Source organism: Crocodylus porosus, unplaced genomic scaffold (assembly GCF_001723895.1).
Source record: "Crocodylus porosus isolate Cpor-Errol unplaced genomic scaffold, CroPor_comp1, whole genome shotgun sequence".
NCBI classification, from domain to species: Eukaryota; Metazoa; Chordata; order Crocodylia; family Crocodylidae; genus Crocodylus; species Crocodylus porosus.
In genome coordinates, this window is record NW_017728935.1 from 8691223 (window position 1) to 8713632 (window position 22410).

At 47.2% G+C, this 22410-nt stretch overlaps 2 protein-coding genes and 1 long non-coding RNA gene across 8 annotated transcripts; 2 read left to right on the top strand and 1 right to left on the bottom strand.

Annotated features, from left to right (window-relative positions):
- Positions 1 to 845: 845 nt before the first annotated feature.
- On the top strand, positions 846 to 6703 carry YOD1 (YOD1 deubiquitinase). The gene is made up of 2 exons (XM_019546873.1): positions 846 to 1103; positions 2221 to 6703. The coding sequence occupies exons 1-2, from the start codon at positions 896 to 898 to the stop codon at positions 2925 to 2927; spliced, it is 915 nt and encodes a 304-aa protein (XP_019402418.1). The 5' UTR covers positions 846 to 895; the 3' UTR covers positions 2928 to 6703.
- Positions 6704 to 10403: 3700 nt separating this feature from the next.
- On the bottom strand, positions 10404 to 11232 carry LOC109317712. The gene is made up of 3 exons (XR_002103101.1): positions 11020 to 11232; positions 10932 to 10937; positions 10404 to 10495 (listed from the first exon to the last, which is right to left on the bottom strand). It is a non-coding gene; the product is annotated as an uncharacterized LOC109317712 (long non-coding RNA).
- A 2040-nt stretch (positions 11233 to 13272) lies between these two features.
- CUNH1orf116 (chromosome unknown C1orf116 homolog) lies at positions 13273 to 21559 on the top strand. Of its 6 annotated transcripts, none has more exons than XM_019546879.1 (4): positions 13273 to 13291; positions 17056 to 17184; positions 18553 to 18721; positions 19230 to 21559. In XM_019546879.1, exons 2-4 carry the CDS (start codon positions 17092 to 17094, stop codon positions 20699 to 20701), a joined length of 1734 nt encoding a protein of 577 aa, XP_019402424.1. In that variant the 5' UTR covers positions 13273 to 13291; positions 17056 to 17091; the 3' UTR covers positions 20702 to 21559. The 6 variants fall into 6 exon arrangements, with proteins under 6 accessions (XP_019402424.1, XP_019402422.1, XP_019402423.1 ...); XM_019546877.1 differs by lacking the exon at positions 13273 to 13291 and adding an exon at positions 13303 to 13416; XM_019546878.1 differs by lacking the exon at positions 13273 to 13291 and adding an exon at positions 13440 to 13597.
- The last annotated feature ends 851 nt before the right edge of the window (positions 21560 to 22410 follow it).

Below are 22410 nucleotides of genomic sequence, written 5' to 3' on the forward strand. Positions count from 1 at the left end.
CGGTGCCCGCCGCTCACTACATGCGGGTGGGCAGGCACGCGCGTATGTGCGAACGCACATGGATGCATGACTGCCAATATACATGACTGCAAATGAACGCCCGCCTCTCGTTATGCAAATGCGCGCATGGCCGCCAATATGTGGACGAAGGCAGATGAACGCCCCCTCTATTTATGCAAAGGTCGCATGATTGCCCACCTATGCACGGCTGCAAATGAACGCCCGCCTCTGCTGTATGCGGGACTGCCAATGCATGGATGCGTGTGAAGCAATGCATGCTTGTATGTACGCAAGTGAAGGCAGGCTGTCGATAGCTGCAGGGGTGCCAGTGAAGGCCGCCCAGCCGGTCTAATAAAAGGTATCATCTCCGAGCCGAGAGTTCTGGGTTTTTGCCACTCGTGCCAACGTATGCACGAAGGCAAATGAATGCATGACGGCCAATGTATGCGTGAGGCAAATCAGTGCATGCTCGCATGTACGCAAATGTGCGCGTGAATGCCAAGACAGGCATGCCTGGAGGCCAACGCATGCATGCGTGTCAATATACGCATGCCTGTGTGTGCCAATACATTATATGCATTTAAGCACACGACCACACGCGAGGCCCGACCCATACTGAACGCCCCCCTCAACGAGCGCAGAGGCGGTGACAGGAACCGTCTGGCGTCACCCCAGCCCCGCCCCTAACGTGCGTGCGTGCGACGGCGTCGCTGATTGGCTCCGTCACCTCTATGCCAGAGAGGGGCGGTGTTCCCTCGGGGGGCGGAGCCTGAGGGCGCCGCAGCCAATGGCGAAGCGGCGCGGAAGCCTCGCGAGACGCGCGGAGGGAGTCGGGCCGGGCACGGCGGCGGCGGCCGCCATTTTGCGCTGGCGGGGTCCGGCTGGCGGGAGGAGGATGTTGCGGCTACGCTGCAAGGCCCGGAGCGGTACCCACCCGCTGCCCGGCCTCACGGTGCACTCCCGCCTGCGGGAGTTGCAGACTGCGCTGGCCACCCTCACCGGCGTGCCCGCCGTGGCGCAGCGTCTGCTGCTCGGCTTCCCCCCGCGCGGCCTGGACCTTAGCGACGGCGAGCGGCGGCTGGGCGAGCTCGGCATCCATTCGGGTGGGTCAGCGGGACGCCCCCCCCCCCTTCTCCCTTTAGTCTTTCAGGGGGGTCAAACGAGGCAGGCAGCCACTGGTTCAGCGCCCATGATACAGGGAAACGGAGGGTGGAAAAGCACCCCCTGAAATCGCCCGTGAAGATGTGACTAACGCCACTTCCAGACCGGCCACTCCCAGACCTGTTGGTCCGGCCCTTGGGTGTAAACAAGCCATGCAGCAACCGGCCGGGCTCCTCCCTTCGTTCACCCCCTTTTTAAACTGGCAGGGATCCCCCCTCCCCCCCGGGCTCTTTTATTGCTGCTGCTTTTTGACTCAAAAAACCCCCCAAAAAACCAAGAAGCAGTTTTTCTGTAGCGGAGGTCTCTGCTCGACCCTCATAGGGAACAGTTTTTCAAGGTGCAAGTTTCAGCTTCCGGAAATGCTTGGATGCTTACCTCACTGGGATCCTTTGACCCCAGTCAACTTCCTGCCCCTGGGGCAGGGGCTGGATCCAGTGATGATCCTGCAAGGTCTCTTCCAGCCCTACGAAATCTGTGACCCCATTCCTGAAATCTCCAGGTTTATCTTCTGAATAATGTTCGCATGCGGAGTGGTGCTAACATTACTGCCACCCTTGGGAGGCGATATCACAGCCCCCTTCATTGAGAACCGCTCTGATAGTCTTTCACTGTTCTAACCGATTCACGGTAGGGATCTTGTGCGGTCATTCGATCCAGGCCCCCTGCTTTGGGCAGGAAAGACGTCTCGGAAGATTCAGAAATGAACCTTCTCTTGTGGTCCCTGTTGGGACGGTTGGGCTGAATGCCACGCAATGCAGTGCTTTGAAGTATGAAATTAGCGCACGTCCCTGAGCGTGAACTTCAATGAACTGTATCTGGTTTGGTCCCAAAGCTTCAGAGGTTTTGTTCCGCTTAACGAATGAGTCTTGGTTATAAGCGATTGTTTAACGGTTTTATTTGTGCAAAAACTGAAGGGCAGGGGGATGTAGTAATAGCTTACATCAGACCATAAATTTCTCTGCACTGAACGTTGTTGTGTTTGGAGCTTTCTCTTTTCTAGCTAAAGACTAGATATAACCTGCGTATTCCTTACAGCTTTTTTGATGCTTTGTTTTACAGGTGACACTCTAATAGTCGAAGAGGACACCACAAAACCCACGACTGAGTCGCCCGTAATTGCGAAAAGGAGCGTGCCTAATTCGGTCAGGGAAACGCTGCCTGTGCTTGCAAGGAGGGTCGTTCCAGCAGATAACTCCTGCCTGTTTACAAGTGTATACTATGTGGTAGAGGGAGGTATTTATGATCCAGCTTGTGCCCCAGAGATGCGCAGTCTTATAGCCCAGATAGTAGCAAGTGATCCAGAGTCCTATTGTGAGGCAGTACTAGGGAAAACCAACCATGAGTATTGCGAGTGGATCAAAAGAGAAGACACGTGGGGGGGAGCCATTGAAATATCCATTTTGTCTAAGTTTTATCAATGTGAAATCTGTGTAGTGGACACGCAGACAGTCCGAATTGACCGTTTTGGGGAAGACGCAGGGTACCCAAAGCGGGTCCTTCTCATTTACGATGGCATTCACTATGACCCGCTTGAGCGCAAGTTGCCCAACTCAGACGTGCCTCCTCTGACAATTTTCTCAACAACTGATGATGTTGTTCTTGCACAAGCATTGGAGCTAGCAGATGAAGCAAGGCGAAAGAGGCAGTTTACTGATGTGAATCGCTTTACCCTGAGGTGTATGGTATGCCAGAAGGGGTTAACTGGACAAGCAGAAGCCAGAGACCACGCCAAGGAGACTGGGCACACCAATTTTGGAGAAGTGTGATATCTTCATGATGATAGTTGTGTCTACTACCTCACCAGCCCGGAATAAGATTCTGGGTTTTCAGATAAAGCTGTATGTAAGCATAAAAATTCCGTTCGCAAAGCTTGAAAAGCCTAATTAACTTTATGGTGGCCAAGGCGCACAGGTCCATTCTGGTTGGCGTGCAGGTTTACAGATGTGTGTGGTAGTGACTTCTCCCAGCTGGTTTGAAATAGATAATTTCTTGCATGCTGATTTGAAGTAACCTGGCAGGTGTGTGGTATATGCTGGTGGCTAGAATCCCTGACTTCTGAAAGAGCCTTATTCCTAAATCTTCCATGCAACATGACCGGATTTACCCCCGGAACAATAGTTGCCTGTAGAATTAGTAACACTGGACTAAAATGTCTCAAATCCCATTTTCAAGATGGTTAAGCTGGTTTTAAAATTTGGCAACTTCATGTGCGTGTATATCTGTGCTACATTCCAAGAGTTTTATATAATAGCTCATACGCACATGGACAGCTCTTGCAGAAAGAGATGCCTGTTGGATGAGTAACTCCAAAGCTGCCCTTTCTTAGGATATTAATGACAGAAGTAGAATGTATAGTTTGAAGTCATGGTGGTAGTGAGAAGAGTGGCCTCTGAGTTTTAAGATAGACTTCTTACAATGAATGAATAGACAGTTAAATAGCCACAAGCTTAATCCCTCATAAGTACCACTTGAAGTGTAGCTTCTAGTTGCTTGAAAATTAACTATCCCTCTTTTTGTGTTTACACTGCATCAGGATGTTGGCATGTTTTCTGAACTACTTGGATCCTTGTTAACAACGTGATCTTAATTCCGGCAAGGAGTGACACTAGCTAAAATCTAGTTTTAATGCATTTAATTGATTTGAGTCTGGTATTCCTCAGATGTGTCCACTTTTGTGGCCAAAGAATAATTATAAACTATACCAGGCTCTAAATACTTGTGAGTTAGCACTTTTTAATCTTTGGTTCTCATTCTTTTACAGATCAGATGTCTAGTTTGAGAAGGACTGAGCATTTACCCAAAAGGGAAATAACTTGAAGTGTCTTTGGTGTCTGTATTCTACCAGATACCTCTTAACTTGCTTGAATTCCCACCAATGACTCCGTTCAGTAGCAAGACCTCAATTTAAGGAATAGAGCCGTTTTAGTTTTTAACAGTAAAATAAGCTAGGTAGAATGCTCAACTTCTGACCCTATTTTTAAAAAAAAAAAAATCAGGGATGTTTGAAATCACTATAACAAAGAAATTTTACCTCATACATGGAGTGTGAGGCTTGAAGTGCATTGAGATTTTTCTAAATGGTGCTGTAGAGGTGCGTATTACTGAAAGTCGTCTTTTTTTTTTTGTTGTTAAAAGAATGCCTGTAACACATTTGTGTTAGAGAAATTAACAATATTCTGACCCCTGCTGGTTTTCTGTTACTGTGTTTTAGGATACCTTCTGTGCAGTTTTATATATGGGAGGCAAGGAGGTCCATCTTGAAAATCAAGTAGAAATAAGTCGTCTGTAGGGAATGGAAGTTTAATTTACCTTCTGTAAAGAACCTTCCAGGTTCCTAAGAGAGGTCATATACAAAGCTCTGATGCAGTAAAGACTCCTTATTTCATAAAGCATGTACTAAAATGATTGCCTGGTTTGAGACCTACTTGCAGAACTTCGAACAGAAGGTTAATCCTGTTGACACTAGTGGAACTAGTAAAACACATTTAAGCATGTGCTTAAGTGCTTCATTGGATTGAGGCCTGAATAATTAAATCACTTAAGAGTATTATGGACCAGGATTCCTTTAACTCAGTATTAAAATAAAGTAATTATGGCACTGGCATGAGTTGGCTATAGATATTAAGTTAATGTCTGTTAAGGCCCAAATTGCTTTTAGAGACTTTTTAAAACCTTTTTAAATGCTTGACTGAAAGCAAATAATTATGTATAGAAGCATAAATGACTGGGTCAAAGAAATGAAGGATATGGTGTGTACATCGTGGGAGATGAAATGTGGTCTAGCAGTTGGACCAAGAGACTGTCAGTCTAACTCACATGATGCTAACTCTCACCCTGAATGGGTGTGAGAGACCTTGGACAAAATCGCTACCCCTCAGCCTCTCTTTACCCATCTGTAAAGTGGGTATGATGTCTACCTCACAGAGGTGTTTTGAGGCTAACTGGTGTGTGTAAAGTCCTCGGATGAAAGGTGCTAGAGAAGTGTAAAGTAGTTATTTCTGATGTGCCATGTTTGCAAACCTGCTGTAGGCTTTTGGGAACATGACTCTTATCCTGCAAAGTCAGTTAACTTTCTGGTATAGAATTTGCAAAACACAAGACTTAATGTATCTGCATACATTTGCTGGGTGAATTGGATTTCAAAGCCTGTGTGTGGATTTCTAAAAGTGGATAGCAAGGCTAAGTGTGTTTATTTGCCCTGTTACAATTTTAAAAGCCTGTTTCACGTATTTATTTTGGTATATCATGTTTGCATTAAGGTTCTACTTTACTTTTACTGCCAACTATCAGATTAATTGAGGGAGAGTAGTTGCACATTGAAGAAACTATATTTATTTGCCTAGAAAACTGCATTGTTTTGGATCTGAGATCCCAAATAAACTGCCGTAGTCATTGTCCTGTTTAACAAAAGTCACTTGTTATGAAAACAAATATTTAATGCAACTTTTCAAAGAGCAAAATAACCTATGGAACTGAACTGAAGACATTAAAATTAAGTCATCTGAACTCCTTCCCTGTCCCCAGGTAAAGAAGAAAAAAATGAAACTTTCTAGAAACTTAAATGTATAAATCTCACGTGAAAACCCAACTGAACTTATTTGTATTCCTTCTGGAAGAGCTTGGTAATTGTGTTAGCTTTGTCATGTCTGATTTATTACTAGCATTTATGTGCCCTTTGTTAACAATAGAGACGTGGTAATATTGCACACGACTGATTTCCTTGCTCTAAGTGGGAAGAACCTGTATCTCTGAGTAGCTGTATTAATACACTGCACTGAAGCATGTCCTGTAGCTGCAAGACGCTACTTACTGATATTTTGTTCAACATTTATTTGTCTGGTACATAGTTGAGACGTAAGGTCAGGTAACTGGCATTAAAACAAAGTCTGTCACTTGTGCATAGTGATCCAAAAAAATACTGTTAGACATGGACTGATGTTCTTACTGCGCCCCCCCCCCTCCCCTGCCCCGCGAAAAAAAATGCAATTAGCACTATTTCCTTTGCTGAATATTTCAGCAGAGGGGCCAGGGATAGAATGGACCATGGGGACTGAACTTGCTCCTCCCAGCAGTGAACTCCTTAGTTAAAGGTTGAGGCGTATAAGTATCACTTCTTTGATTCACTATAGGACTTCAGTTTCCAAGGCTGCCAGTCTGGTCCCTTTCACCAGCACTAAATTCTTTTTCCTAGAAAAAGGAGCTTAACATACTCTAATCATGTGGCCTTTCACAAACATTTTATATTGTATGAAGAGATGCACATCTCGTGATTTTAATGGCACTTTAAAAGCTTGTCAAAGTTTACATGTTTAGCAGGGACCTACACTGATGTAAGCATTATTTGTTTCTGTTACAGTGAAATGACTGATGTTAGCAAACAGTTTCTAAAACCTTAGTATTTATCAACATATTCCAGTGGTATGCCATCCTGTTGTTGTGTATCATTAGCACTAGTTATTTTGGAGAATATATTTCGTTAAACACATGCCCCTGAATTGCAAAAATTGTGACTGCACCAATAAATGTGACTGCATGCAGACTTTTTCAGTGTAATGTTCATTTGTGGCCTGGGGCTTGGGTATACTTAGGCTGATGGAGAAATAGTGCAGGGTGAATCTCTCCAGATCCCTGGTTCATCACACTTGACCAGTTCTGTAGACAGCATGTGTGTGTAATGCAGTGAATGTTTCCTATGGAACTGGTTGACAAGTCACTTGAGTGTATAGAGTGAAGATTACTCTTGGAACATGAGTTAAAGTAGCATGTACCTAAATGGCATGGCACAATATAAAATAGTACCCTAACCTGCTCACAAGCAATGGTTTAAAAGTGCATTTCAATTCTGAAACTTGTCTTGGAGAAAAGTGTTGTTTTTGCACATTGGAAAATGCTTCTGTTGCAGCAAGAAGCTCTTTTCCTACAAAGCTTGGCTTTGACCAGTGATGGTTTATTTTATGAAATGGAGCAGCTAGTTTTTCAGTCTTCCTGTTACAGGCCTCCACTTTTACCTTAAGAACTTCCTCTTGTAACTCACTGTTCTTGAAGACATGAATGTTTCTCAGATAAGCCTTGCCTGATCTGTAGAGGCAAAGCCTTCACTACTACTACCTAAATTAAGTAGACAGGCCAGGTTCTTTGAGTAGGTATCTTTCATTAGACCAACTGAGTTCTCTTCTCAGCTCCCAAAGACAACCATAACCAGAGCTTGCCTTCATGCTGTAAAGCTTTTATTCAGTTATTTGTTACTTATTTATAAGTGAAGACCAGACAGAGGCCAATCTACACCATATCTGAAGCCTTCACTGAACAGCACGTTCCTTTTTGTAAATCTGCATGACTTAAGTAAGTAATGCTGTGTACATAGACTTGATAGGGGGATGGCAAGAAATAAAGAAAATGTTTGAAACTACTGCTGTTTTCTGCACAAGTTCATTCAGTTGCTTAAGGTGTAAAAAAAAAAAAAAAGATTCAAATAAAACAGGCTGAAGTTCCAAAGTATCCATTTATTTGGCATCTCTCCGTGCCTGGTGGTTAACACTAGAGGGCACTCCTCTTACAAAGAGAAGAGGGAAACAGTGTAAGCTAATAATGGTCTAGTAAGCTAGTAATTGTGCTAATAAAAGTTATCTGATTTAACCCAAGAACCTGGTAAGCTAATAATTGCTCTTCATACTTGTATTAGGGAGCTAATGCAACCTTGCAATTTTTGCCCCAGTTCAGCAGAGATGGGGAAGCAGCTCTTGGCTTTCTTGTGGTTTTACAAACACCTCAGGGCTGTCCAGGTGCTGTAAGAAAAAAAAAGTTAACTAATGTTCTGGTGCACATTTGATATACTAAAAAGACGGTGAAATGGGGCAGGGGTTGAAAAGCAATAACAATGGCTGTAAAACAGCTACCCACGTTTGCTGTTGTTTAATGGCTCTTGGTGGACCTGTCCTCTGAATTTGTCTAATACTTTTGGTTGAGGCTGAGAGGGGTATGTTAGAGAACAGATTACACTAGACCTGCCTTGTACACAAACTCTCCCTGGGAAGCATACCCTACTGCCACTGTTGGAAGCAGGCGAGGCAGACCATTCGTTTTGCCCACTATAGCTCTGCTTATCTTCTTTGGTATTCTGCTGTATTTCTGCAGCAAGGATAATTTTGCCTACACTATTGTTTGATGACGTCCTGAGCAATTGGCTTCCCACCAGAACAGCTGGAGTTTACTATTTCTAGCAGAGCTGTGATCCAGCTAATTGAAAAAATGCTGGTTTTCAAAAGGGTTGTTAGTTGTAGCTGTGTTGGTCTAAGAACATAGGCAGGTACAGTTTTTTGAACAGATATCTTTTATTAGACCACTGAGTAGTTGGAAAAATGTTCTTTGCAAGCTTTTGGGTGCTTTTTCCCCCTTGTGTCACTGCTACTTGTCCCCCGGGGACATGCTCTGGTGTGCCACAGGTTACCCCAAGTGGGGTAGGGAAGGCTGGGGCCAGCAGCTGTGTAGGCCCCAGCAGCCTTTGGGGCCTGCCAGGGCTGCAGTCACGGCAGGAAACCTGGCTGGCAGCTGGTGTGTGGCTCCGGCTGGTCAGTCTCGGGTTTTAGGTGCCGTGTGCTGCCGCCACTTGTGCCACCCTGCTTTTTTTGGCATGGGTTTTTTTGCCCTACACTTCTTTACTCATCTGGACGCAGCCCTGGATTGCGTGGCATACAACGGTAGTGGGGGTTGAGAACGTGGCTTGCCAGACCAAGCCCTACCACATTACTTAAAGTGAATGATTTCAGTCAGACTGCTAGTAAACCTATGTCTTACAATGCTGATGACTCTACAGTGTCATTAAATCATAAAGCAGTATAGGGGATGAGAATGGGAAATGCACTTTAAACCTGCATGGGAAGTGGACTCAAATTCTCACCTGTGACCGAAATGCTATTTCTGTGCTCTTGAGCTAATCACTTGCTTTCTCTGCCTGCCTTCTGTGAAATGGTCCACTTACCTACTTGACAGCCACCTTATGGTTTAATTAACGTTGGAGGATACTGTATAAATACCAGCTATAAGTTAGCATTTTGCATAATTGATTTGTCATTAGCGAAACTGGGTTGAAGGCAGCAGCTGAGAGCCCTGCAGCGCTACCACAAAACTGCTCTATATGCAAGAGGGGAGTCCAGCCTCATGGGAATACCTCATCTCCAGTGATGTATAAGCTTCCTTCCCACAGTGCTTGTTTTGAACAAATTGCATTTTTATGTTTATAAAAAAGGTGGGGCACAATGCGCTACCTAAGGTGTCAAAGTCCTCTTGTGGTAACACAGGGATGTTTGCCTGCATCATTCAACCCAATTGCCATGTTTCATACCATATATATGAAATCATGCAGCACTTCAGCATGCCCCTGAGTTTACTTTTGGAGGCAGAACCATATGGGGGAGGGAGGGGAAAAACAACATAGTTTCTGTTGAGCCCAATAACGCATAGGGTGCTTAGGCCACCACAGCTTCGTGAAGCCTGACCCCCAGGGAGAGGCCCTAAGTCCTGAGACTTCAATGCCAGTTTTGGCCCATTGCAGATCTGCTCCCAAAGGAAAATGTGCTGTGATGCATTTACTCTGCATAGACCTTCAGGTGGCAATAAGTTCCAGGGGTCCTATTTTCAAGTCTGGAACTATTCTGAGCCCTTGTGCTATCTGCTTCTCTGTAGGAAAACTGATGGCTCAAAATAATCTGCAGTGTTCTGTTTGCACTAGTAATAGGTAAATACGTTCTTTTAATCTCGTCGTGGGCCAGTTGAAATACGAGAGAGACAGGAGAACCAGGAAGCAGCTTGTCCCAGTGCTTCTCTCCCAAAAGGAATGCATTTCATTCAGGGGAGCTACGCATCTGACTGTTTTTCAAAGGAGTCTGTTGAGTGTTTAAATAGAAAGGTCACATTTTTCATTTCACAAGTAATGAGCATGAAGCAGGTAGATGCTTACACACTCAGAGAGGTCAGTGTACCTTTTCCCAACGGGCTACCTTGTTAATGATTAAACAAGTGGAATGTGAAGTATGTGGAAAACCTATGTATTTTGTGTTATTACTGCAGGTTGGTGATACTGTGGTGGGAGGGAGGTGGCTAGCAAATACGAACACTTGGGAATATAACTACTTAGCACCCCTTCCTCATTTGCTCACAGGGTAAAAATGCTGAGTTGTTCTAGTGTGACATTGTAACTTTAATTCTGGCAAAAATGAGATCATTTCCATGAAGGTATAATACAATGGAAAAACCAGGTTTAAGTGTTATATTCATAGTGGCAGCCATCTATTGTGATCTGATTTTTTCAAGACTGTTTCAAGGAGCTTGAACCTCCCTCCCCTACATGTGTTTGTGGGGAGCATGTAGCATCCCCCTTACTCACCTTTGGCTTTTTTCCTCCCTCCCTCCCGTGCTTTACCTGGTGTTTCCCCAATTTCTACTTATTTACATCCTCACTGCCATCCTGTCACATTTTTAGCTTCCCTCAGTCCTTGGAGTCTCAGAACAGCAGAGACTCCCTCGGCGTGAAGAAGGGTGGTTATGCCCAAAAGCTTGCAAAGAACATTTTTTCCAGCTGCTCAGTTGGTCTAGTAAAAGATCTCACATCTACTCAAAGAACCTCGCCTGGGAAGAGACTAGGACGAATCTCTGCCTACATGCAGGTTAGTCTTTGATGGACCGCTAAGGATTTCCTTGTGCCTTTCCTCAAACCACCTGGTACGCACGGGACATTAGATCTGATTCAGCCTTCCAATTCCTATATTTCTAACTAGGAACTAACTATAAACCAAAGGGGAAACAAATCTACTTCCACCCTCGAGTAAAATGCAACTTGGGAATTTGAGAAGTGTGAACCACCGCAACAGAACTAAAACAGCAAGCAAACCGAGGCTAGAAGCCCGCTCCTGTCCTTTTTAAGTCATTCACGATGTTGCAGCTGAAACAACATTTCAGAGGAAGTCTCATGTACCTAAAATCAGTCACAATTCGCCCTTTTTGCAGGAACAGTTGATTCATAGACGTTAGGGGCTGGACGGGACCTTGCAGATCATCGGGGCCAGCCTCGCCGCTCTAGGCAGGAAGACAGCTGGGGTTAGGTGACCTCAGCGAGGTGACTGTCCAGTCTCCTCTTGAAAACCTCTAGGGGAGGTGACTGCCCCATGTCTGGAGGGAGTTTATTCCACAGTCCGGACACCCTGACCGTGAAGGAGTTTTTCCTGCCATTAAGCCTGAAGTGGCCTTCCAGGAGTTTGTACCCATTAGTCCTGGTCTTCCCCGGGGGTGCCCTAGTGAACAGTTGTTCACCGAGCTCCTCATGCACTCCTCTGATATAGCTGCTATCAAGTCCCCTCTCAACCTTCTGCTCTTTAGGCTAAGGAGGCCCAGGTCCCTCAGCCTTTCCTCGTATGGCTTGCCTTGCAAGTCCCTGATCTCTTTTCTGGGCCCTCTCAAGTTTTCCCACATCCTTATTGACCTGATATTGAACAACGCGGTGCTGGTTGGCCTGTGTGGAGGACCACACAGCCCCAGACAATGAGAAGCCTGACTGCACAGAACTTATATTTGTGGCTGCTTTGGATCCCATAAAGCAAGCTGGAGCCCACTTGCAGTAGCTGGGAGCTAGAGAGATCCAATACTTCAAAGAGATGCCTACGTCTGAAAGCAGAAGCTTCTTGTTTATCTGCCTGGGGGAGGACAGATGTCAATCGTTTCTGGAAGTGAAAGCGCTGACAAAAGATTTCCTTTATCAGCAGCTTCAGATAAACCCCTTTGGGAGGTGGGAAGAAGGGAGAGACAAACAAGTCTCTCCCTTCTTGCCACCACCCAAAGGGGCTTATCTGAAGCTGCTGCAACTGTAAGACCAATTTGTGAGTTGAAGAGATTCATGCCTAAAAGGCTACTCATTTATTTATGGGACTGGGGCAAGTTTCCCCCGCTTCATCAATGAGGCGGATCATAAACGGTCCAGAAGCAAGGCGGCAAGCTGCAAGACCTCATGCCTGCATTTACAGTAAATCTAGGAACTGCAGAGAGGAGTAGGACATCTCTAGAGATGCTGCAGTCTGGAAAGTACTAGTGATAAACGTGGGCAGCAAGTGAAACGAGTCTGCCCTTATTTTTATAGCCAAGCAGAATTGACCTATTTAAATGTCTTATAGTGAGCTGCAAGGGTTAAGCAGTGAACCGAGTTAAAACAACAGATGTGCTGTGAACTCCTCCAGGCTGCTCTGCAAACACCTACTAGAAGGAGTGACTATGATGCACAGAGGTGTTTTTGTCAAAGCTACAGTTGGACTCCCACGTACGTCTCTAACTATGCAGAAGAGCAAGATGCCTGGTTAAGGAGTCTCCTGCGAAATGTATGTAAAGGGTTTAAGACAACCAGGAAATCAGAGCGAGGGTTAGCAGAAATGAATGCATTGCTCAGTGTCACATGTGCAGCAGCTTGGCAGTTTCTTAATGAGAACAGATCTCATTAAGGACACCCTAGTAGCCATCAGGCTTAGTCTGCCTGGGCAGGTCGTTTGGCCTCTTGATACTTTAGCTTCCCCCGTTATAAAGGTGGAGTGGATGCACCTTTCTCCAAATTATGACTGTTCCCAAAGCACCCGGCCTCAAGCGGAAGCTGGGACAGGCTAGCATTAGAAACCACTCTGGACCCCACCCTCTTCAGGCCCAGGTAGAAAGCTTGTCGGTAGGACGGACAAAAAAAGAGAAGTTGCACAGCTGCGCCATTCTGCAGCTTCAGCAGCTCGCACGGACCGAAGCCACTGGGGTTTTCTGAAACGGAAAGGCGGCGGGCAAATACGTTCACGCAGGAGCTCGATCTGCAAAATGAATACAACTGCCTTATTGCTATTACTTCCAACTGGAGCACGAAGCGCGCACCCCTGGCTCCTTAGCAGAGCTAAGCGCTTTTCATTACATACTCAAATCTTTTCCAGGGGCCACAACACGCACCACACCCTCCACTCCTACTGGCCTCCGCAGACTAGGCCTGAGAGCTTTGATTGGTGCAGACATCCCTCACCCCGCCCTCCCCAGCCCTGAGAACAGCTGGCAGGAGAAGAGGGCAGCAGAGCTGGTGATTGGCTGGGAGTCGGGAGGGGTGAGGCATTTACCTGTCCAGGTGAGGCAGGGAGAGGTCAGAGAGAGAACAGAACAGGCTGCGTTTTGTGCGTAGCACTATAGTCCCTTGTCTGGGGAAGCAGAGGGCTTTCTAGCCCTTTGATCCTTATCTCTCTGCTAGAGAAGGTGAGTTAATTTCTAACCATGCTGTATTTGTTTAGCTTCAAAGTAAAGAGATTTGGGGACTAGATACCACCAGGGTTTGGTTCTGTAAAGAGCCCCAGGCTTTCGCCCTGCCTCCCAAATACCAGTTTTGCTGAAGCCTGCTAGTTCCTCTGGAGCTGCGGAAGAGGGGAGATCCTGCCAGGTACACTGCGTTTTAATCTTTTATTTCCTAACTGATTCTCTAATAACGCCGAGCAATAGTTGCCTTGGAGAGCAGGACACAGTTGCGCGTTTAAAAGCCTCAAATGCCTGAGGAGCCCTGGTTTGTCTGGAGAAGGGGAGGTGAGGCGGCGCTAAAATTCACACGGGTGAAATCTTGGCCTTTCTGCCCTTCATGGCAGACCTGTCACTTGACTCTAATGAAGCCAGGGCTCCGTATTTGGGTTCTGCCTTCCCCATGCAAGTAGCTAAAATGCTTTCATGCTCAAGGGGGTGGGGGGAACCATGCCAGCCATGAAGTGAACTGAGAAGGAAAATTCCTTGTTGTGAACTGGGTCTGCTTTTCACCAAAAGAAAGCCATGCCTATAGGTCTTCTCTCTGTTTCTTCAGGTTTGGTGCCTAGTGGTAGATGCAGTTCTAGCTCCTGGGTAGTTTTTTAGCTGGATTTGTGGTGTGCCTATGGAAGCGGATCAGGATCATGCCATTTGCACATGTGCGTTATACTTGCTTTGTTCTCGTTAGAAAGAAATTTCCTGAAATTACCCAACTAGCTGGGGTAAAAAAAGAGGAACGCGAGTTCCAAGTAACCTCTGGATATTGAGCAATGAAGGCAGCTGTTGTCCAGTGCGCTGTTGGGCAGGGCTTTGATGCAGGAGGCCGGTCATGTGGGTGATACAGCTGGACTGAAATGTCACTGAACAAGTTTGTGTATAGTGCAAAATGAACATTTGTTGAAATACTCCCCCCCCCCCCCATGGGTTTCTAAATAAAAATGATTATGGACGCAGTTTGCTGACTACTGATTTTGGTAAACGTGGGAAACTTGATGACAGTGTCAAACCTTACCAAGCAAGGCTCTTCAGAGCTTATTTGTTGCTGTTTGATCAGATTTGATGGGTTAGGAGTAAGTGGAGAGAAAAACCGGAAATTGTTTGGGGGTTTTTTGTCTTTCAGTGTTTGCAGTGGCCTTTGCACTCCAGTGCTGGCCTAACATTTGGGAGGCTTTTCTTCCCGAATTTGTTGTGGAGAATAAGAGGAACTGTGCACTAAACATGAGCCCCTTCATCTTCACAACCAGGCGGATGTACTTGCTCGGTGTAGCTGGTCACATGGCATTGTTTCTGTTTTCTGCCTGACAAACGTATGGAAAAAGGAAGCTGGCTTGAGCTAGCTGCTTCATGTTTCAGGCATTGTCCAGGTCCAAGCAAGACTCTCGCTTCCCACAGACATCAGTCAACTCTTCCAAATGTCTGTGGGAAGGTAGAAATCCCTGGGCAGGCTGCAGATGCCACGGCTGCCGAGTCCTGTGGGCTTCAATTAAATAAAAAGGAGCATGTGACTTCTTGCAGTGTTAGTCCTGCTCAAAAGTTCACTTTTCTTGGGGACATCCCAAAGTCGCTCCTCTCTGAGTCCGAAGACCTGCAACGGTCAGCCTTGTCCTTGCCTGCTGAAGTATGGCCGTCGACCACAAGGTAACCTGCAATCAAGGGTGCAAGGTTATTGCTTTTATTTGATAGCGCTAGTTTAAGATTAGAAGTTCAATGGAGCGGTGTATGCCCTGGGGGATCAGAGGTGGTGGATGTGTCTTGAAACTGTTTTCTCTTTTCTGGAAATGCTTTAAATTAAAAGGGGAGAGGCATTTCCCCTCCCCCCCCGCCTTCTTTTTACAGCCTGACTCCCTAATGGCTTCTTCAGAGATGATAAACCAGTTTTGTTCATCTGTTACTAGATGCAGCATTTGGAGGCTGTTGCAAAAAGGTAGCTGTGGCAGTGCTGAAAGCCTCACCGGGCTATATGGCAACAGGCTGCTTTGGTTTTCCTGCTCTGGGGGGCAATGCTGGCTTCATGTCTGGTCCTCCTCTCGGGATGGACTCATGAAGCGCTGCAGAAAACAGATGCTTATCAATGTTCTTTGTAAATGGACTGGGCAAACTGCGTGAAGCAATTTTATAACCCCTCAGATTTTATGTCTGTAAATAACTGTCCCCACTGAACATTTGTCCTTTGTTAAACTTGGAGGACTTAGTCATGCACCCTAACTGCTTGGCAGCACAGTTCAGGGTTAAGCTTATAAAAGGCTATCTGCGTGCGTGTGCACCTTATACTTCAAATTTCCTATCTTCCCTGATGCTTTCATGACATCTATGACTTTCATAGAGCTGTTGTGTGAAAAGCTGGCACATGCAGTTAGCTAAAAACAGTATATGTCAGCAAATTCAGACAGAGGAGGTTTATATTTTTTTACAATGCCTGAGGAGGTAGAAATCTTTCAGGAGCTAGGTGATAATACATGTACGTTTTGCTGAGCTGTGCTCTTGCTCCTCGCCCTGTGCACATGTTTCAAGGTGCATTTGAGCACCTGCTGGTATTAAAGGAAAAAAAGTTTCGATACCTAAAAATGCAGCCTTGAGAAATGGAGGCAGGCCTCATTCAGGTAGCACTTTCTGGCTGTTCCTAGGACTGAAGATGCAGCGTCTCTGCAGACACCGTTTTGCCAGAATGACGAGCACAGTATTCGCAGCTTTTTTTTTTTTTATTTGACACTGACTATAGGGGCTTCCTACTGAGCTGGCTCTGGATCTGAACAGCGGTCGCTCAGGCTGGGAGGGGATCGTGTTTCTCGGCTCCTGGACTGCTTTTTAAAATATGACAAAGCTAAGGGAGCGTCGGGAATATTTAGTATTATGGGGGTCTGCCCACAGGGACGCCAACTGCCCGGCCTAGCAGCTAGATCGGGGAGAAAATAGCTTCCATTTTCAACTCTGCCATTGAATCACGTCTTCGAACAAGTTGCATAACCGCTGTCCCTGCATCTAAAAAGGGAGTCTGTAATACGCTCCACCCTCTGCAGAGCGCTCCGGATCCTGAGACGAAAGGTAACTTGGTGGAAAGCCCTCTGGCTTCCCTGTACATTTGGGCTGTCGCTGACCCAGGGAAAAGGTGAATTGGCATAGGTCTGAACGCTCGAGCACCCGTGAAATGTTGCAGCAGAAGGCATACTACAGCCAGCAAATGAGTTACTGGAGAGTCTGTTGTGGCCTGCGAGTCTAGATTTGCAGGAAGCAAGACATAACTGGCACATGTATCTCCCAACCAACAAGGCAGAACTTCTCAGAGGTGTCGGGCTCTATACCAGCTACAGCCTGTGCCATGAATGCACACCCACACTTGTGACTGAGCCATAGGGTGAGGTGCTTGATTACCTCTCCACAAACTTTAGTCCTTGCCGTGTTCTTGTGAGTGACCCGGCTGGAGGATTTTAGCTCGTGGACGTGTGCGTGCATATCTGAAATCCACCCCTTTAGCTGCTGAGCAGCTTGGAGAATGGCACATGTCTGCAGCTAGCAGTTTGGCAGTCCCGATTGCTTTCTTCGCGTGGGCTCTAGCGCGGTTCGAAACTGAACGAATGCACCTCTTGACGCTGCTTTCTCTTTCCCCAGTTTGACCTGGTAGCTCTCGCCGGGGTGATCTGTGCTATGCCTAAGGAAGAGCTGTGGCTAGGGATGGCCGGCCAAGATTCTGGCAGCTGCGACAGCGTGGGCAGCACCGCTTCCAACCACTCTGGATGTGTAAGTAATGTTCATATAACCTTCGCCTGATTGGCGACTAATTTTGAGCTGCAGATTCAGCAACCAGGGACACTACAAGCCTCTGACGAGAGAGTCTAGGTTGGCACAAAGGACTGTGCTCTGCTTCAGATCAACGCTTATCGCGACGGCGGGTGGAAGCCTCGGTCCCAGACCAGGGTCTGCTGCGTTAGGAGCTGAACAAGCAAAACGCGGTCCTGCCCCAAGGAGCTGCAGGTCCTGCCCGCTTGCAGCGATCAAAGCCTGGTGCGGTTCAAACAGCGGAGGTCACTTGTGTGGAGTCAAGGGCAGCGGGTAGTTGGATCGTGAGCCCTTGAGCTCTGGGCTGGGTTAAAGCACTTCCACTGCCACCGCTCCCCTCCGTAAGGTCCACGTGCACCTGGGCTTCCAGGGACGCAAGGCAAGGTGAAGTCTGGCTGGATACATCACCTGTGAAGAACCAAGCAAGCTGGCAGTGGAGTGCTGATATGCCACGCGCCCACTAGACTGTAACAAGGGCAACTCCATCTAAAGTAGCCACTAAACCATTCTCATCCCTAACTTGCCACACAATAATTAAGCCAGGAATTAATTGGGCCCATGATGCAAATGCATACTATTTCTCAGTCTGTCCATACCTGTTTGTAACAACCATGTCAGGCTGGGGATGATTAATTATATCCTGTGTGATTTGGAGTATAATTGAGGTGTACTCACTGCAACTCTCTGTTGGGCCTCCCTGCCTTCTCTTGTGCATCAGCAGCAGCTCCACGTGTAATTACCAGGGATGGGCCAGCTGGTTACTATATTACATGGCGGAGGACTTGACACAAGATAGGGGTGTATGCAGTCCAGTGAAGGTCAGGCTGAATCTCGCAGAAGCACTTGAAAAGCAGGAGACAACTGGGAGAAGCAGCACCATCAACGAACAAGCTGCTGAATAGCTGGATGCTTTGACAAGCTTTCCAGATTTTGATCCATACAGATGTGGTTGGCCTGTGATATGACTAGCTAGCAATGCACATCATAGATCTATCAGTGCTTCAAAGGAAAACTAGGAAACACCGTTGATGGCCAAACTGTATAGTTAAATTAGGAATGGTAACTATTCAGCGCTATTTGATCAGCCTGCCAAATGATAACGATGCCCAGAAGTGATGTGTCTGCACTTTGCTTCTAAGAGCAACTGGCTGGGTTTTCACTAGCAGGTGGTGCTGGTTTCTGAGTATTCAACAGTTAGGTTCCAGGGATGAGAACCGGGAGCGGAGAGTCCTATTTTGCTACGTCTGCCTTAAACTCCAAGCGATTCTGTTGAACGGTGTGATGCCTTGCACGTCTCCCATATGTCGGTGTCTCCTTTTTATCTTCTAGCGCAATAACAATTATGACTATTTATCTGTGGAGGAAAAGGAATGTTTGATGTTCCTGGAAGAAACCATTGATTCTCTGGATGCAGAAGCAGACAGCGGGGTCTCTACTGACGAGACTGACTATGCTGAGCCTTCCAAGACCTGGTCGAAGAGAGAGGTTATTCCAAAGGGTAAGGCTGAGCTTGCATTTAGATCCTCAGACAGCTCCCTGCTTTACCTGCCACAGGGCTTGTATTTGTTAAGACTCATTCCTGGCCAAAGTTAATGTTAGCAGGAGGGCAAAGTAGCATTGCATCAGCTCTCTGCATTCATAAATGAAAACCTGGTATTGGCCAACCGAAGCCTGCTGGGGATAGGGGAGGGGATGAGATGAGAGGCGTGTGTGGGTCAGTACTTGGCATTAGACTCTTGATTTCCCCACCCCCCAGTAAAGTAAATTGCTCTTCAGGAAAACTTCAGGGCAAAACAGCTTTTCTTTTGCTTCTTGCACACGCAGATATATTGTTGTAATTAGGGCTGTATCTTGTCAGCTGCAAGCATTCCCCTTGCACCCTGTCGGCGTGGGGAGGGCAGGCCATCAACCTTTTAACTGGGGAGTGGGCATTGCTAGACACGATATGCAAAACAGCAGGGTGCTTGTGCCCTGCTCCACATACTTACTGCTACCTCTTCGTCTAGATCCGGACAATAGGATTCGCAGTGAAAGTCTTGCTCAGTGGCATGAAGTTCAACCAAAGGGTGACCCAAGTGTGTCTGCTCTCTCAAGATCTGCCCCAGCACTGGTTTCCAGCTCAGGCTGTTGCAACCTCCCAAGGGATGCCAGTGTAGTGAGTGCACACGCAAGCAAGGCTTCTGTCTGCAAAGCCACTGACCTCAGGGTGGAGGGTCCAACTCCGACAGCTCAGGAAACCGGGAAGTCGTCTTGGACATCTCCCAAGAAAGAAGGGATAAAGGACACGTCCGGTGACCGACCCAACTGGAGTAGCAGGGGGAAGCCACTGGAGTCCATAATTATACAACCCCCTGAACCTTTCCAGGACCCTGTAACGATGGATAATCAGCAAACAGCTTGCAAGGGATCTGGTAACAGCAGCAAAGATGGGTCCTCCGAGTCGGAGGCCAAGATGGAATATGGGGAGGCAGAGAGCAGTCGGCCTCGGGCTGCGTCTCAGCACCCTGCCCCGGAAGAGGCAGAGGTGCCGCAGAAAGAAGTAGGTGCTGCTGGGCTTGGAATAGCTAAGCATTGTGAGATGGGTCTGCAAAGAGACACTACCCCTCCAGGCAGCCAAGAGCATTCAGCAACCGACGAGGCTGCTCTGGATTCAGACCTCAAGCGTGGGCCTCCCACGGCCCCCAAACCAAGGAAACTGCCCCCAAATATTATCCTTAAAACCAGCAAAAACAATCCAGTGCCCCTCATTATAGACCCCAGCCACAGGATAAAAGCACCGTCTCAACCACCAGCCAGCCACAAACCCAGCACTGCCGCAGCCAGCGACACCGCGGGGCATCTTGACCCTAAAGAACAGGAGAGAGCCAGGCGGGAGGCTTTGGAGAAGCTGGGACTTCCACAGGATAAAGGAAGGGCACCGGATGCCCATGTTAAACCTGCTACTTCTCCCAAACCAAAGGAGGCCCCTTTCTTCATTCCTAGGGCAGCTAGCAGAGATGACATAGCCAACGATAAAGGAGTCCGCTTCATTGCTAACAAGAGCCAACCCCATGACCCAAGCTTCAGCGGACCCGAGGAGGTTGCTCCAGGCCTGAGGCAGATGCACTTCAAATCCAACACCTTGGAGCGCTCTGGTGTGGGCCTGAGCAGCTACATCTCCAGCAGCAAGGACCAAAACGTTAAGAACAGCAGCTCGCTGGGCAAAATGTCCTTTATCGACAAGATCACGCCCAGCTTTCTCAAAAGCAGCCGCCCACGCCCGGCTTCGCTGGGCACGGGGAAAGACTTTGGCCACATCCAGGAGGGCCAAGTCGGCAAGGTGGAGCTGTCGAGAAGCGACAAGCGACGATCTGACTCGCTGCAGAAGTACTCCAGGCTGGCCCAGCCTCCTTGCATCAGTGTCAAGATTGCCCCGAAGGGTGCCACAGAGGAGCACAGGAGGGAGGCTCTGAAAAAGCTTGGCCTGCTGAAGGAGTAGCCCTGTACTTCGCCCTCGGCGCGGTCACACCCCTGCTGTCACGTCGCACCCCAGGACTTCTCTGCCTTTGCAGATGCTTTATTTAATGCAACAGGGCAGACTCCGTGGGTGGCAAAGTCTGGGAGCACTCGATAGATGATCTCAGAGCCCTTTAAATGGAGAGCATGAGAAGGCGCATCTTTAGCCATTGCTTCCCTGCCCTTGGTCTCGGGAGGGCAGCCTGAGCCAGCCCGGCCACTAGAACTGCTGACGCTTCCTACCAAATCAAGTGACGTGGCGTGTACATAACAGTGTATGTAGTGTGTGTGTGTGTATGCAAACTATTTATGTGTGACAGGAACAAGTCAGCGGATGGGAGTAATCTCCTACAGGTTTTTATTGCACTGACTGGCTTGTGTCGCTGGGAAACCACAGGCTCTGGCTGCATGGAGAAGTGATGTCTCACAACAGGCTACGTGCAGCTAAAGCTCCAGTAGAGACTTTTGGGCTCCAATGGACACGTGCAGCCAGTGAGGGATGCACATGCACCTGCCTGGGCAGTCAGTGCACCCAATATTTTAAGCAGGGTAAACTCAGGATGGGAGAGCTAGGGTACGGGTGAGAAGGGAGCACGCTTGATAGTGCTCAGAACTTGCTGAGGCACCCGAAGCAGACGTGCTGGCCAGCGCAAAGGGCAGGTTGGAGCAGCAGATGATGACTTGTTCACGCTAATAAACTTTCATCTTTGTGTCTGGCATTTTTCATACCCAGGTGCATGAACTTCTACTGATGCCCTCTACTAATTTTTACGTTACTTGCCTTTTACAAGAAGGAGGTGTTTTGAACGTCTACAATAAACTATTTTATATGGCCAGATAATGACTGTACGGTCTGGATTTCCTTGTTATAAAGGCAGCAATATTTAGCAATAGTAAAATCCAGGAAGGGTGAGATGAACAAGTTTTGGTTTTTTTTTTTTCCTCTTGAGTTTTAATCTCAGAGACAGAGGAATGGTCATGTCTGCATCAGGTGTGCAACCTGAGAACTTAGCGCCAGCTTATTGTAGCATTTACTGTAATTTGGGGAAAACTCTCTCTTTCCTATAATGTTTCCACTTGCTTGCCTTGATGCAGTAGGGCACAGTCCCACTAAGAGGGTAAGACTGTACTGGATGGAGTAAAGGCTTCATCGAGCTGCACTGGAACCATATGGCCAGGCATTGTAGACTAGCTACAGCTTCTTAATAACTGTCAGTCTTTGAACTAAAACTTCCCAGTCTTTGGTCTTGGCTCTGCACACAATACCCTCTGCTAATTTTTATAGCTCAGTGGGGGTAATTAGTTAGCAGCAAGCCTGAGCAATGCAGTCTTGCCCCAATACAAGAACTTACAAGGATGCATGTCTCCGTGGGCAACATGGTCAACACATCAATTAGTCACAGGGAAAGCAGCACTTTGCAAGCAGTGGCCCGTACATGCTGTACGTCCATGCACTGAAGAATCTGCCTGTTGGAAATGCAGTCTGGAGTGGTGCCGCTTTGGGGAGCAAATACAGTTAGAGCTTCACTGAGCTGAATATAAGACCTCACCCTAGCCCTCCACGTTTCTCAGATTTTATTCCACCTCAACCTATTCCGAATGTCTTCCCTCCCCAACATCTTCCATCTAAGATCTGTTGACAGTAATGCACCTTCTGCCTTGCTTGGTGGCAATGGGAAGAAGTAAACTCTT

Coding starts and splice junctions, on each gene's coding strand:
- YOD1 (XM_019546873.1), top strand. CDS start 896: ATGTTGCGGCTACGCTGCAAGGCCCGGAGCGGTACCCACCCGCTGCCC. Junction 1,104..2,220: donor CGAGCTCGGCATCCATTCGG/GTGGGTCAGCGG, acceptor TTTGTTTTACAG/GTGACACTCTAATAGTCGAA.
- CUNH1orf116 (XM_019546874.1), top strand. CDS start 15,070: ATGGCCGTCGACCACAAGGTAACCTGCAATCAAGGGTGCAAG. Junction 15,112..17,055: donor CCTGCAATCAAGGGTGCAAG/GTTATTGCTTTT, acceptor CTCTTTCCCCAG/TTTGACCTGGTAGCTCTCGC. Junction 18,722..19,229: donor GAGAGAGGTTATTCCAAAGG/GTAAGGCTGAGC, acceptor CTCTTCGTCTAG/ATCCGGACAATAGGATTCGC.